The sequence below is a fragment of the Mercurialis annua genome, linkage group LG2 (genome assembly GCF_937616625.2).
Source record: "Mercurialis annua linkage group LG2, ddMerAnnu1.2, whole genome shotgun sequence".
NCBI lineage: Eukaryota > Viridiplantae > Streptophyta > Magnoliopsida > Malpighiales > Euphorbiaceae > Mercurialis > Mercurialis annua.
Genome location: NC_065571.1, coordinates 10,021,195 through 10,034,156, shown reverse-complemented (window position 1 = coordinate 10,034,156; position 12,962 = coordinate 10,021,195). Strand labels below are relative to the sequence as shown.

Sequence of the window (12,962 nt, the reverse complement as noted above, 5' to 3'; positions counted from 1 at the left end):
TTGACACTGTACACTTGCAGCAAATTATCTCAACAAGTTTTTGGCGCCGTTGCCGGGGAAAGCATATCTTTAACATCTAAGTTAGGATAGCTCGGCTTGTTTTAGTCTTTTATTTTCTTGTTTTACACGTGGGTTTTGTTGTTTTTGTTGATACAGGTACTCTTCTTGTAGTGTATGCATAATACACGTCGCAAAGGTCTACCTTTAGAAACATTTCAACCAGATCTCACAACTTTTGAGCGAAGCATCAGAAAATCAGCTCAAAAGAATCTAAATATGGCAGACGAAGATGGTAATCCGCTTGGATTAAATAATGAAGGGGATAACAGAGTAATCCCCCAAAATCTGCAGAATCCCCAGAATCTGCAGAATCCGCAGAATCTGCAGAATCCACAAGATCTGCAAGGACAGAATAATAACAGGCAGAGACAACCAACATTGATGGAATTCTTTCAGCCGAATGTAGGAAATAATACGCATGGTTACTTTGCACATCCTGTGCGGGCAAACCATTACGAGATTAAAACCAGTATCATTCAGTTGTTAGAAGCCCGCTGTCAGTTCTATGGGCTACCAAATGAAGATCCAAATGCGCACATCTCAAATTTCCTGGAGGTGTGCAGTACATTCAAGCTCAGTAACATGACAGAAGATGAAGTTTGGCTGCGCTTATTCCCATTTTCTCTGAGGGATAAAGCGAAAATTTGGATTCACGCTCTGCCTAGAGTTGGCATTAACAGATGGCCAGATTTGGCCAAGGCATTCCTGAACAAGTACTTTCCCATGGCGAAGACCGCAAAGCTGACTAGAGATATCATGCTTTATCAGCAATTGGATGGAGAATCAGTGAGTGACGCATGGGAGCGGTACAAGGAATTGCAGAGAAAAGTTCCTCATCATCATATTACCAGAGAGAATTTGATCCAAAATTTCTATAATGGGTCAAATGATCAGACCAGGAGCATCATTGATACAGCTGCAGGAGGGTCATTGATGAGGAAGACCACTGATGCAGCATTTGAGCTGTTAGATGAGTTGGCAGTGAACAGCTGTTCTTGGCCAACTGAGAGGGCGAAAGCACCTGCTCAGAGAGGAGTGATGGAAGTTTCTACTGACCCAGTAGTGGAGACGGTCAAGTCACTACTACAGGATTTTCTCACAAAACAAGTTGTAGCACCCAACACTCATAATGTTGCTGCAATTCAGAGCAACTGCGAGGTTTGTGAAGATCCTAGCCATATGGCGAATGAGTGCTATGTGATGTCGCAGCAGTTCAACGAGCAAGTCAACTATGTGGGAGGACAGAGACCAGGAAATAATCCATATGCTGCTACTTACAATCCAGGGTGGAGAAATCACCCAAATTTCTCATGGAAGGATAATGGAAATCAGACCCACAATCAGGCAGGTCCTAGTTTTCAAGGAGAACAAAGACCACAGCAGAATCAGGGTAACTTCCAAAATCAAGGCAGCTTTTACCATCAGAACAATATGCCACAGCATCCACCTGGTTTCCAGCAGAACGAACATGGAGAGTCTCTGCACAACAAAATTGATAAGATGATGGAGTTGATCCTAAAGAAGGACGCAGAGACTCAACAAGCACTTAAGAATCATGCTGCTACTATTCACAATCAAGAATTGCAAATACAGCAGATGGCTAAAGCACTCCAAAACCGAAATCAAGGTGGTTTACCGTCCACTACTGAGGCAAATCCAAGAGAGCAAGTCAAGGCGATAACACTAAGGAGTTCAAAAGTATTGCCTAAAGCTCATGCAGAGAAGGTTATATTAGAGGCAGAAAAGGAGCAGTGTAAGGAAAAGGAACCTGAAAAGGTAGTCACTAAACCTACTCCACTACCTCCGTATGTACCCAAAATACCATTCCCTCAGCGATTGAAGAAGCCACAAGACACTTGGAAGTTTCATCAGTTTTTAGATACTTTCAAGAAGCTGCAAATCAACGTCAGTTTGGCTGACGCATTACGAGAAATGCCGCATTATGCCAAGTTTTTGAAGGACATCCTCATGAACAAGAGGAGCTGGGATGAGAATACGGCTCCATTTACTGAAAATTGCAGCTCCATTAGCTTGAGCAAATTACCAACAAAGCTCGAAGATCCAGGGAGTTTTACTATTCCTTGTACTATTGGTAATTTGCAAACTATTAACTGTCTTTGTGATTTGGGTGCCAGTATAAATTTAATGCCTCTATCTTTGTTTAGGCAACTACTTGGTGACCAACAGGTTAAGACCACCCCAATGATGCTGCAGTTGGCTGACCATTCGGTCAAGAAGCCATATGGGATCGTGGAAAACGTATTAGTTAAGGTCGACAAATTCATATTTCCAGTGGATTTTGTCGTCCTTGACTATGAGATTGACAAAGAATGCCCATTGATCCTTGGACGCCCATTTATGAACACAAGCAGAGCACTCATTGATGTGAATGCGGGCAAGCTGACTCTGCGAATAGAGGAAGAAAGCGTGGAGTTTGAAATGAAGAAGAGCGAACAATGCTTGAGCAATGAAGAAAAATGCATGAGGGTCGACTATGTTGAGGGAAGCGGGCATGAAAACAAGAGGGAAGTTATGTACTTGTCCATTCCTGAGATATTCCGAGAAATCGAGCCATCAAGCAAAGAGGGAACAATGTGCGAGCCATTATGTCATAAACCTGCGCAGTCAGTAGAGAAGCGGGCACTTGCGAAACTTCCACCTCCTGCAAAGCCACGAAAGCGTAAACCCAAAAAATGGGCAGGGTGGAAGTTGAGACTCAGTCACAAGACTAATGACATAGGACCATTGCAGCCAGAAAACCTTAGTGATGGTAAGTTTGTTATGCTAAATACTTCTCAAGGATCTTGTGCAGGCAAGCTTATATCAAAATGGAGTGGACCATTCAAACTTCGGCGCAACATTGGTCCAGAAGTGGTGGAATTGGAGAGCGCGAATGGAGATAATTTTAAGGTTCTTAGACAATGGTGTAAACCGTGTCTTAGAACTTTTATTGATCAAGGACATGAGCGAGTTGCTCTAGTTGATCCTCCATGATTCTATTACCATACGGTCAAGCTAATGACCATAAACAAGCACGATTTGGGAGAAATTCCAAATTGTTCATTTTTTTTTCTCATGCTTTAAATAGTCAGTCTAAATTTTCATCCATTTCTGTTTATTTTTATTTTATGTAGTACTTTTCACTTTATTTTGTTTTTCTTCTAATTATAACATGTTGTCTTTAGCTTTTATTTGTGATCCAGCCACCGCCATGTGCTCAAAAGCAGGCATTGTTATCAGTCAAAAGCGGATAGCAGCTTTGTGGAAATTTCGCTGCAATCCTAAAAAGGGAAGAATTTTTATTATTCTTCTTCTTTTTGTGCACTTTTTCATACATTGAGGACAATGCATTATTTTAAAGTGGGGGGTGGGGAAAGAAGAAAAATAATAAAAGAATTAAAAAAATAGATTATATTAATAAATAGTGTGAGGAGTGCTCTTATTTTTTAAAATTTTAACTTGTCATTTTAATGTTTTAGGCGTAATTTTGAAATTTTGTCAGTAAAGGTTATCTCCCGGTCAATGAATGTCTTGAATGCATTTTCTAGTTTAAACAATTAAATGTTGATGCTTGCCTAATGAAATGCAATTTGTATGACATGTTTTGATGAGATTATGGTGAATTCTGATGGTTGGTTGTGTAATCTTGAACATGATCAAAGTTACCTAATGCGGATGCATGATATGCGTTAAAATTGGTCAATTTTGAAAATCTTGGGCATGATTGACATGATTTCATAGGAATCAAGTATGTGGCATTAAATCACCCTCTTTTGAGCGTTTGAGCCTTATTATTTGTTTGAGAGTGTTGATTATATGCGGAATTCCTAGAACTTGCTCGGTGTCTGTTCGAGACTATACGGCTGAGTTTTTGACAACTAAATGACAATGGCATTAGGATTACACCATTCTTTTAGACCACTTTCAAAAGCCTATCCTTTTTACCCTTAGTTTACACCCCTTGAGCCTTAGCCATTTCTTTGATTTTTACCACATTTCAACCATTTACCCTTTCACAATTCACCTCTTTGAACACCCCAATTTGACTTGGTCAACTTAAATTGAGAAAATAAACGTGAATCTAGCTTGGCGAAGAAAAAGAAACTGTGAACAAGTGTTGAAAAAGAAAATAAATGCCTTAAAAGAAAAGAAAAAGAAACAAGAATGAATAACAAAGAAAAATAAAATCAATAAAAATTAGCAAAAGAAAATAAATAAAGAAAGGCAAATAAAATAAAGAAAAGTTCACTTGTGCGAAAAATTCCGAGCTAGTTCATTACTTACACTTCATAGAAAATGTTGATTTTCAAGTCAAGTTGTAGCCAAAAATATCCAAATTCTCCTACCCCGACCCTTAGCCAAGTTACAACCCATTCAAAGTCCATATAATAGTTGTCATTTACCGAGCTAAATAGTGGAGTCCGGGACTAAGAGCAAGCTTATGGCGAATTTGCATGTTTAGTGAGCTTCATTTTCACACCCGAAACACTTGAGTATTAGAGTGATATCTTGTGAGAAATTATGCTTATGCTTGATGCTTATGAATGAAATGTCATAACTTGCCCATCGATTATTAGACTAATTGATCGCATGTCCCGCAAATGATTGTAACTTTGTGATTGTCTTGAGTTAACATGATTCCAATTCAAAAGGATTCTCAAGGTCATCAGAATAAGTCATTATAATTGCATTCCTCATTTGTTTGCATATCTTTTAGTTGTTGACATTAGACGATTGCATTCGTGATTTTCATTGGTCGGGAGTAACGTTGTTGACAATTGTTCAAAATTTCGTAGGTAGTTAGATTTGTGTTTTTGAATAAATCATACTCTTCCTTGAGGACAAGCAAGGTATTAGTGTGAGGAGGTTTGATAAGTGTATATTTTACGTTATTTAGAGGTCATTTATTTACTAGTTTTTAGTATTTTATGATGTAAAATATACGCTTATTTAGTTAATTTCGCTTATTTGATAAATTATTTGTAGAATGTAAATATTTAATGTTTCTTGAGTTTTTAGGAATAAAACAGAGTTAAAATGCAAAAATAGTCAGAGCCAGAAGGATTCGAGCTGAGTTCAAGAAAGCCAACCAAGTTTCGGGTCAAACCGAGTCAAACCGAACCGAACCAGAAAAGAACCCACAAACAGCAGCTCAGCCGGCCTTCAGCCGGCCCACGACAATGAGCCGGCCAAGGGCCGGCTGATCACTGCTTCTTGGGGATCATTTCGATTCTTGTAGAATCGCAAGGGGATTCTTGACCGATACACTCATACACCTTCCATAAGCCACATATATTGTGTTCACACTCAAAGAGATCTTTTCTTGGCTTGCACTCAAAGTATGAATCAAGAAGATATCTAATCAAGCTATCTTTGGAAACGAGATAAGTGAATCATGATTCACTCAAGACGCTTATGGAAGAACTTGCTCCCTACTCCGCTCTACATGGAAAGAAGATATTCAATGCTTGATCATCACTCCAACTCCATGATATGAAGAGGGATTCTTGGCTTGAGCTCCACTCCTAGCACCTCTATAAATAGCTTGCATTTGTGTAGAGAAAAATCATCCTTTAGAGATCAATAAATCTTTCGGGATCTTAAACATCTTTCAATTTAGAGATCATACATTTTGTAGTTTACATCTAGATCATAGACAAGCCATTAGAGGTAGTCTATTTTAGTATCATTTCTACTCGATAGTTTGGGATTATTACGCAAAACATATTGGAATTCCGGAGTTAAGGTACAACATTATTGAGAGATCAATTACCGTTGTGTTCTTGTTAATCATGAATTCCATATATGTTATTGTTGAATTTCCTTTAATTATGAGTAGCTAAACCCATTTTCGGGGATTATTAATTGGACTTATGTCTACTTGATCATATTGGGATATTGGATTGTTATTAAAATGATGTGTTAATTAATGCTCATAATGCTTGAATGTTTTTGGCCAATTCATTCACTGCCCTATGTTTTAATTATGACTTGAGAGAGCTTAATTGAAATAGATCAGTTAATTAACAACGTATGAATTAATAACACGAGAGTGAGTTAATGAATACGTGTTCTTGAGGTTTGCTTAATAAATGTCATTTAATCACTTGATTTGGTATTTTATAACACGAGAGTGAGTAATCTGCCTATTAATTGGTTATTTATATATTTTTATCTATAGCGGCTTGAGAGAGAGTTATAGATGCATTAGACTAGCCTGAACCATTAAATTAATAACATAATCCAAATATCCCATGAGATTAATGACATAAAGAAAATTAATAATCCCTGATCTTCCTTATTATTGTTTAAACCCATTTTTATTCAAAGCTTATTTTTATTCTAAATTAAATCTGTTTAAATCTATTTTATTAATTTTAAATCACTTCAACCAAATTATCTTTTTGGCTATCCAAATTGAGTATCTTAATTGGGTGTATTTAGTTGCTTTCCTTGTGGGTACGATATCTGGACTTCACAGTTTATATTACGAGTTGACACTGTACACTTGCAGCAAATTATCTCAACAATCGTGACCATGAATGAAAATTATTTCCAGTTAACAGTGAAGTAGTAAGAACTAATGAAGGATTTTCATTAGGATGCAGATAATATGGACTGGAAGGTAAATCTTCTGACCTTGCAGTATTCGCCATTGAAATAGCTACTTAATGAGCTTAAAGAAAGTAAGAAACTCCAAGAAAACAGAGAGAAAATTGCTGTTTGGTTACTAAGAAAGTGAACGAGAAAATGAGCAGTTATTCAGAGAAAAGAAAAGAAAATGAGCAGCTAAGCTAATTGCTTTGATACCATGACAAAAGATGTGTTTGGAGGAAAAATGAATCTCAGCTTTATTGATTGAGCAAATATGCGTATTTATACAACAAGAAATGTAACTGCTTCTACTAACAGATTTACAGCTCAGCACTAACTACTTTCTATACACGCATAAAATACAAGCTAACTAACTAACTGATTTAGCTAATTAAATAATAACAGCTGGCAGGAGGAGGATTGATGATGTAATCATTCTGTTAGTATTAGAGCTAATGCCTTTGTAATTTTCTAATTCTACACTTAAACTACAAATTAATCAAGCATTTTAGAGCCGAAACAAAAAAAGTTGAAAAAATAAAAGAAATATTCAGAATATTAAAAAAGAGTAGATCTAATATCAAATATTCAACAAAACCATATAATACAAATTGAATTAATCAACAAAAAGATAAGAGTATGAACACCTACAGCTTTGCTGTACAGTAAATTCTTCGGAAGCAATTCTATTAGACAATTGAGATTGTTTTTTTCTTCCCCTAATCCAGTTTCTTCCTTCGCATTATTAATTTTTTTTAAGAATTTGCTATTTGATTCTATAAACCTGTTCTAATATTAATTTTTATACTAAATTTGAAAAAGAAATTGAGGAGAAGATAAACAAAATTAGTTTGGAATGGTAAGCTCCATATTAATGGTGTTAATTCAGTTAATAAAGAAGAGAAAATAAGTTTAGAAACATACAATTAAAAAAGAGGTATATTTGCTAATTTTTTAGAGAAAATTGGGATAAATACTCTCTTTTTAAAAATAATTTGATTTCATATCTCAAAAAGGAAAAGATAAAAATAATACCTTATTATTTTAATGCTTTTATTTTTTTTACTCTAAAACATGTTTATATTATAATTATACCTATTTTTTTATTAAGTTTTTATTTTAAATATATATTTTGTACTCTTATCATATTATGACAACTGTCACTTTTTATGTTTCTCTCTTTCTTTTCTTTCTCTTTCCTCTCTCCTCCTCCTCTTTTTCTTCTTTTTCTTTTTCTCATTTTCTGTTTCTTCGTCAATTTTCTTCTTTTTTTCTCCATTTTTTTCTTTTTTCTTTGCCGTTCCTTCATCGCTCCACCGTCGCTTCACTGTTCTTTTATTTTTTATTTTAACGAACTTTTCTTTAATTCATGGTGATTATTGCGATTTTTTTAACATTCAGATCTAAATCGTTACTCTTAAATTTTTGTTTCAATTTTAGATCTATTACATGAAAATGAAGTTATGATGGAAAAAAACGATTTTCTGCACACAAAAAAAACAGCATCTGATTATCATAACACTGCAGAAAAAATAATTTTTTTTCATAAAAAACAGCCTCTGATTATCATATGAGGATCACTGTATTATCATGTTATTATCATAACACTGCAGAAAAAAAAATCTACAAAGAAAAAAAATTGATTATCATGTTGTTATCCTTGTATTATCATCTCGTTATCATAATATTATTATATGATACCGAGATGATAACGTTTTATAGCACCTAAATGATAATGTTATGACAACGACATGATAATCTATGATAATGTTATGATAAAACAGTTTCTGATTATCATGTCTATACTACATTATCATGTCTAACACTCTAGTGTGATAATGTTATGATAATGAAATATGATAAGGTTATTATAACGTACATAAAAAAAAATTATTGAAGGATTTCATGATAACAAAATGATAATGTTATGATAATTAAATCAGTTTCTGATTATCATGTCATTATCACTATAATAATGTATCATAAAATAGTGTCTGATTATCATGTTAATATCATTACATTATCATGTCGTTCTATAACACTGCAGTATGATAACTAGATGATAATGAAGTATGATAATTGAATGATAACGTACGTGAAAATATAATTACAAAATAATTCATAACCAGTGATAATCAGATGATAATAAAATAATAAAGTTATAATAATAGTATGATAATATGATACCTACATGTAAAAAAAATTATAGAAAAAATATGATAACGAGATGATAATGTGAAGATAATAGTATGATAATATGATACCTGTATGAAAAAAATTATAAAAAAATTATGATAACGAAATGATAATGTGAAAATAATAGTATGATAATGTTTTGTGATAATAAAATGATAATGCGATACATGCATGAAAAAAATTACAAAAAAATTATAATAACGAAATGATAACGTGATGATATCTACATAATTATATCAATGATATTGTTATAATAAGGTCATGATAATACCACGATAGTTTTTTTTTTTAAATGTTATAATAGAGAGACGTTAAAAATATAAAAAAAAATTAAGATATAATTATTAAATAAATAAATTAAATATTTTTTATACTAAATATATTCAAATATTTTATAGAAATAATATTATTTTTTATGAAAAGATTATATTAATATTATTATAAAAATAAAATATTATTTTAAAAAGTTAAAGAGATAAAAAATGACATCAAATACATATAAAAAAGAAAGAAAGAAAGAAAGATAAAGAGAACGAAAAAGAAAAAGAAAAGATGCAGGTCATGTTTTATATGATTGGAGTAAAATCCTTAACTTATGGACAAGGAGAGTAAAAACATAAAATGGCCAAATCGAGTATTTTTGTTGACTTTTCCATGTTGAGGTAGAAACTCAAATTATTTTCTTTTTTTAGGTAAATTTATAAATCTCTCAACTTTTTCGTGCTAGAGTGTTTTTGAAAAGCTCTTACCCAAATCAAGTGTTTATATAAAAAGCCCTTTATATTTTATTGAATTTGAGTCGAGCTCAAGCTCGTATATCATACGAGCTAGAACTTCAAAATTTGGGCCCATTTGAACTAGAGCTCGGTCTTGTTATTAGAACTTCAAAATTTGGGCCCATTTGAACTAGAGCTCGGTCTTGTATAACACGCTCGAGCTCTAGCTCGAGCTTGGCCCGCTTACATCCCAGCCAGCGATCAATACATGGCCATTGATTCTAACAATAAGTGAACTTTTCATTCATTTCATTTCAGCTTCTAGACTTAATTTTTCTTTGGTTTATTAAACTTTAATTTTTTTTTTCAAAGGCTAAAACTTTGATGGCAGTACATTACAGAAATATGCTTACGCAATTTTTACACAGAAAAAACACCATATTCCGATAATACACTACAAAAGCATACTACGATGACATAATTACTTATACAGGATTACACGGAAATCACTCACACAGCCATGAGTCCATGATCATAGTGAGTGAATTTACTTTATTTATTTACAAGTCTGGCTTTCAGAATAAGATTTATCTGATTCTACACTCCACTTCGCTCAGCTCACAAGACAATGGAATGCTCCTTACCCTACGGATGACTCTCGGGTACTGATGTCTCATTACCTCTCCACTCATCTCCTGATACGCAGACTCAATCGCCTGACATTGGCATTCATCTCGCACTTGCTTCAGTCGACTGCAGCACTGATGGAGCTGCTGTTTTTCTTCTCCTCCTCCTTCGGATTCCCCTGATATTGATTGCCTCATGTACTGCACGCAGGAGTTCAAGTCCTGCTTCTCCACTTCCTCACGGCATTGCCCTTCTGTTCCTGTTGGGTTTGGGTTGGTTTCGTCGATCTCGACGGTGGTGATGATGGTTCTGCGGGCGGAAGATGCGTTGGCTATCATGATGATCAGGAGAATGCTGATGAGAGCCAGTGTAGGTATGAGCTTTGCCATTGTTGTTTAATTCTCAGGAGTTGAAGGTGGAAGTGAATGAGAAGGGGTATATTTGTAGGAGATTTCAAGGGAGTGCATGTGAAGAACGTGGAAGATTATAAAATGGCGAGTCATTTATATAAGTTTTGTCTTTTTGAGGTGTCGGTTTGTGCTTACGCGTAAAAGTTAGAACAGCAATGTACAAAATCTTGTGAATATTTGACAGTTTTGATCATTTTATTTAGGGGTAAGTTAACGAGATCTCTTGATATTTTATCTACATATAAATTATGTTCCAGAAAGTCCAGTTTTTATACATATAAATTATGTTCCAGGAAAAAACAAAAATTCATATGCATTTATGTAGATACCCGTTCTGCAAATTATCAGTCATATGCATTTATGTTTCTATCACTTAAAATTCTTCTTTTGAGTACTTTCTCTTACAATGGACATCGATTGTTTTTTTTTTTGGGATAAATATATATTAAAGCCACAAGAAGTGGCAAAACCACTACTTTAAACTTTCGTACAAGAAGCGACACACACTAGGTGGCACGCTAAAGACTTAGGCAAAAAAAAGTGGGCGAGAATCAATGGTTCGAATACAAAATACTGAATGGATTCATAAAGAAATCCAAACTCGAATAGCTGAAACTCCTATTACAACTCTTAAAAAATAAAACAGTTTTAGAAAAACAACTAAAAATCACCGCATCCTTGTTTGAAACCTCGTTCCAAACAACTCTGTCATTCCTATATTTTCAAATTTCCTACACGATCAAATACTATAGCATCTCCCACAGCTTCCAATAAGGGCCCCTAGGTATCATACTCTTCCATTGGACCATAAAATCATCAAAAGAATACGGAGTAATCCAAACTAAATCCAATCTCTGAATAACACCACACCAAATACTCCTCGCAAAGACACAATGGATAAATAAATGTTCTTTTTGTTTCCACAACATCACAGAGAGAACACATACTGTTATCCGGAGAGACTATCAATCGTTTAGCCAAAAAATTCAAAGTGGGAACTCGATTGTGAAGAGATACCCTAATGAAAATTTTAACACGTGGTGGAGCCTGTGATTTTCAAAGTCGAGTAAATAAAGAAGTCTTAGAAATATATGCATAAACTCTCTCTATTGCATCTTCAAAGTCATTCCCCGAAGCCCCATCTCTTATATCACTAACAGCCTCAAAACCGAGCTGCTGAGAATTTGCAGCAGCAGGCCGACATAACTGCAGCTCCTCCACGAAAACAACAATATATATATATATATATATATATATATATATATATATATATATATATATATATAATTAAAATATGCATCACAATTTAATTATAGTTAATTCAAAAACAGTGTGAATGTTTATAATTTAGTCTTTTGTCACTTCTTGTGACTTTCGATATAGATATTGTTAATAGAAAAAGATGAATTGTATATGCTTTAGTCATTCTGACATCTTTTTAGTTAAAACAGTCAACTATATTTCTATTTTTATGGAAACATTAATTTAGATCGACTTTTTATTATCGTTTGAATTTACCAGTCAAATTTTATTGTTAAAACATCACTTATGTTACCTTCTACACTAGTTGAGAAAGCTAATTAATTTTCGAAGAAGTTTGTTTTTTTGTTATGTGAATGTCAAATGGATTGTTGTTACCGGATAAGTATATGCTGCAGCGGAATTGAAATTATTCAGTAGGTATTTTATTATGAATTTAATTTAATAAACAAAAATATAATAAAATAAATAACTAACACAAAAAATTTACATGTTTGGGCAATAAAAACTTATATCCATAAGTAAAGGAATCAGATCATTCACTAATCATTAAAAGGAATATAAAATTGATGGAGAATAAATAAATAGAGAACATTTTCAATAAATATTTTTTTTAAAAAATAAAATTATTATGTTTAACTCTTTACTAGAAATAACCCAAAATCAGTTTGGAGATTCCACCTTTTGAGCTACATTTTCTTCGCCATCCTTCCGCAAGCTCATTAATTGGGGTTTCCTTTACTAGAATTATGTTTCTGTATATTTATATTTAAAAAAGTTTCTTAATTAAATCGTGCTAATTTAAAATCCGATGGTTTTTTTCGTAGCAGTTCAAAGGGTATGTCGCTCATGATCTTGTCGAGCTTGTCCAGGTCCTTGGGCTCTTTTCAATCTGTAATTAATGTTCAATCTCTAAGATTATCAGTCTGCTCGTCGAGCCTTTATATCTTCTCAATGGAACAATGCTTCAATCACTTTATTAAAATTGTTTATAATAAATATCTTAATTTTTGTTATAATCTACTAATTTATTTTATCTATTTTTAGTCAACTATTCAAGGGTCGTGCTATTTGAACATGCTTAAACAATTAAAAAGTA

At 33.6% G+C, this 12,962-nt stretch overlaps 1 protein-coding gene and 1 non-coding gene across 2 annotated transcripts; both read right to left on the bottom strand.

Moving 5' to 3' along the window:
* Positions 1-798: 798 nt before the first annotated feature.
* Positions 799-905, bottom strand: LOC126670802 (small nucleolar RNA R71). Its single transcript, XR_007638798.1, has one exon. It is a non-coding gene; the product is annotated as a small nucleolar RNA R71 (small nucleolar RNA).
* Positions 906-10,153: 9,248 nt separating this feature from the next.
* On the bottom strand, positions 10,154-10,582 carry LOC126668155 (2S seed storage albumin protein-like). Its single transcript, XM_050361369.1, has one exon. The coding sequence runs from the start codon at positions 10,580-10,582 to the stop codon at positions 10,154-10,156; it is 429 nt and encodes a 142-aa protein (XP_050217326.1).
* Between the last annotated feature and the right edge of the window lie 2,380 nt (positions 10,583-12,962).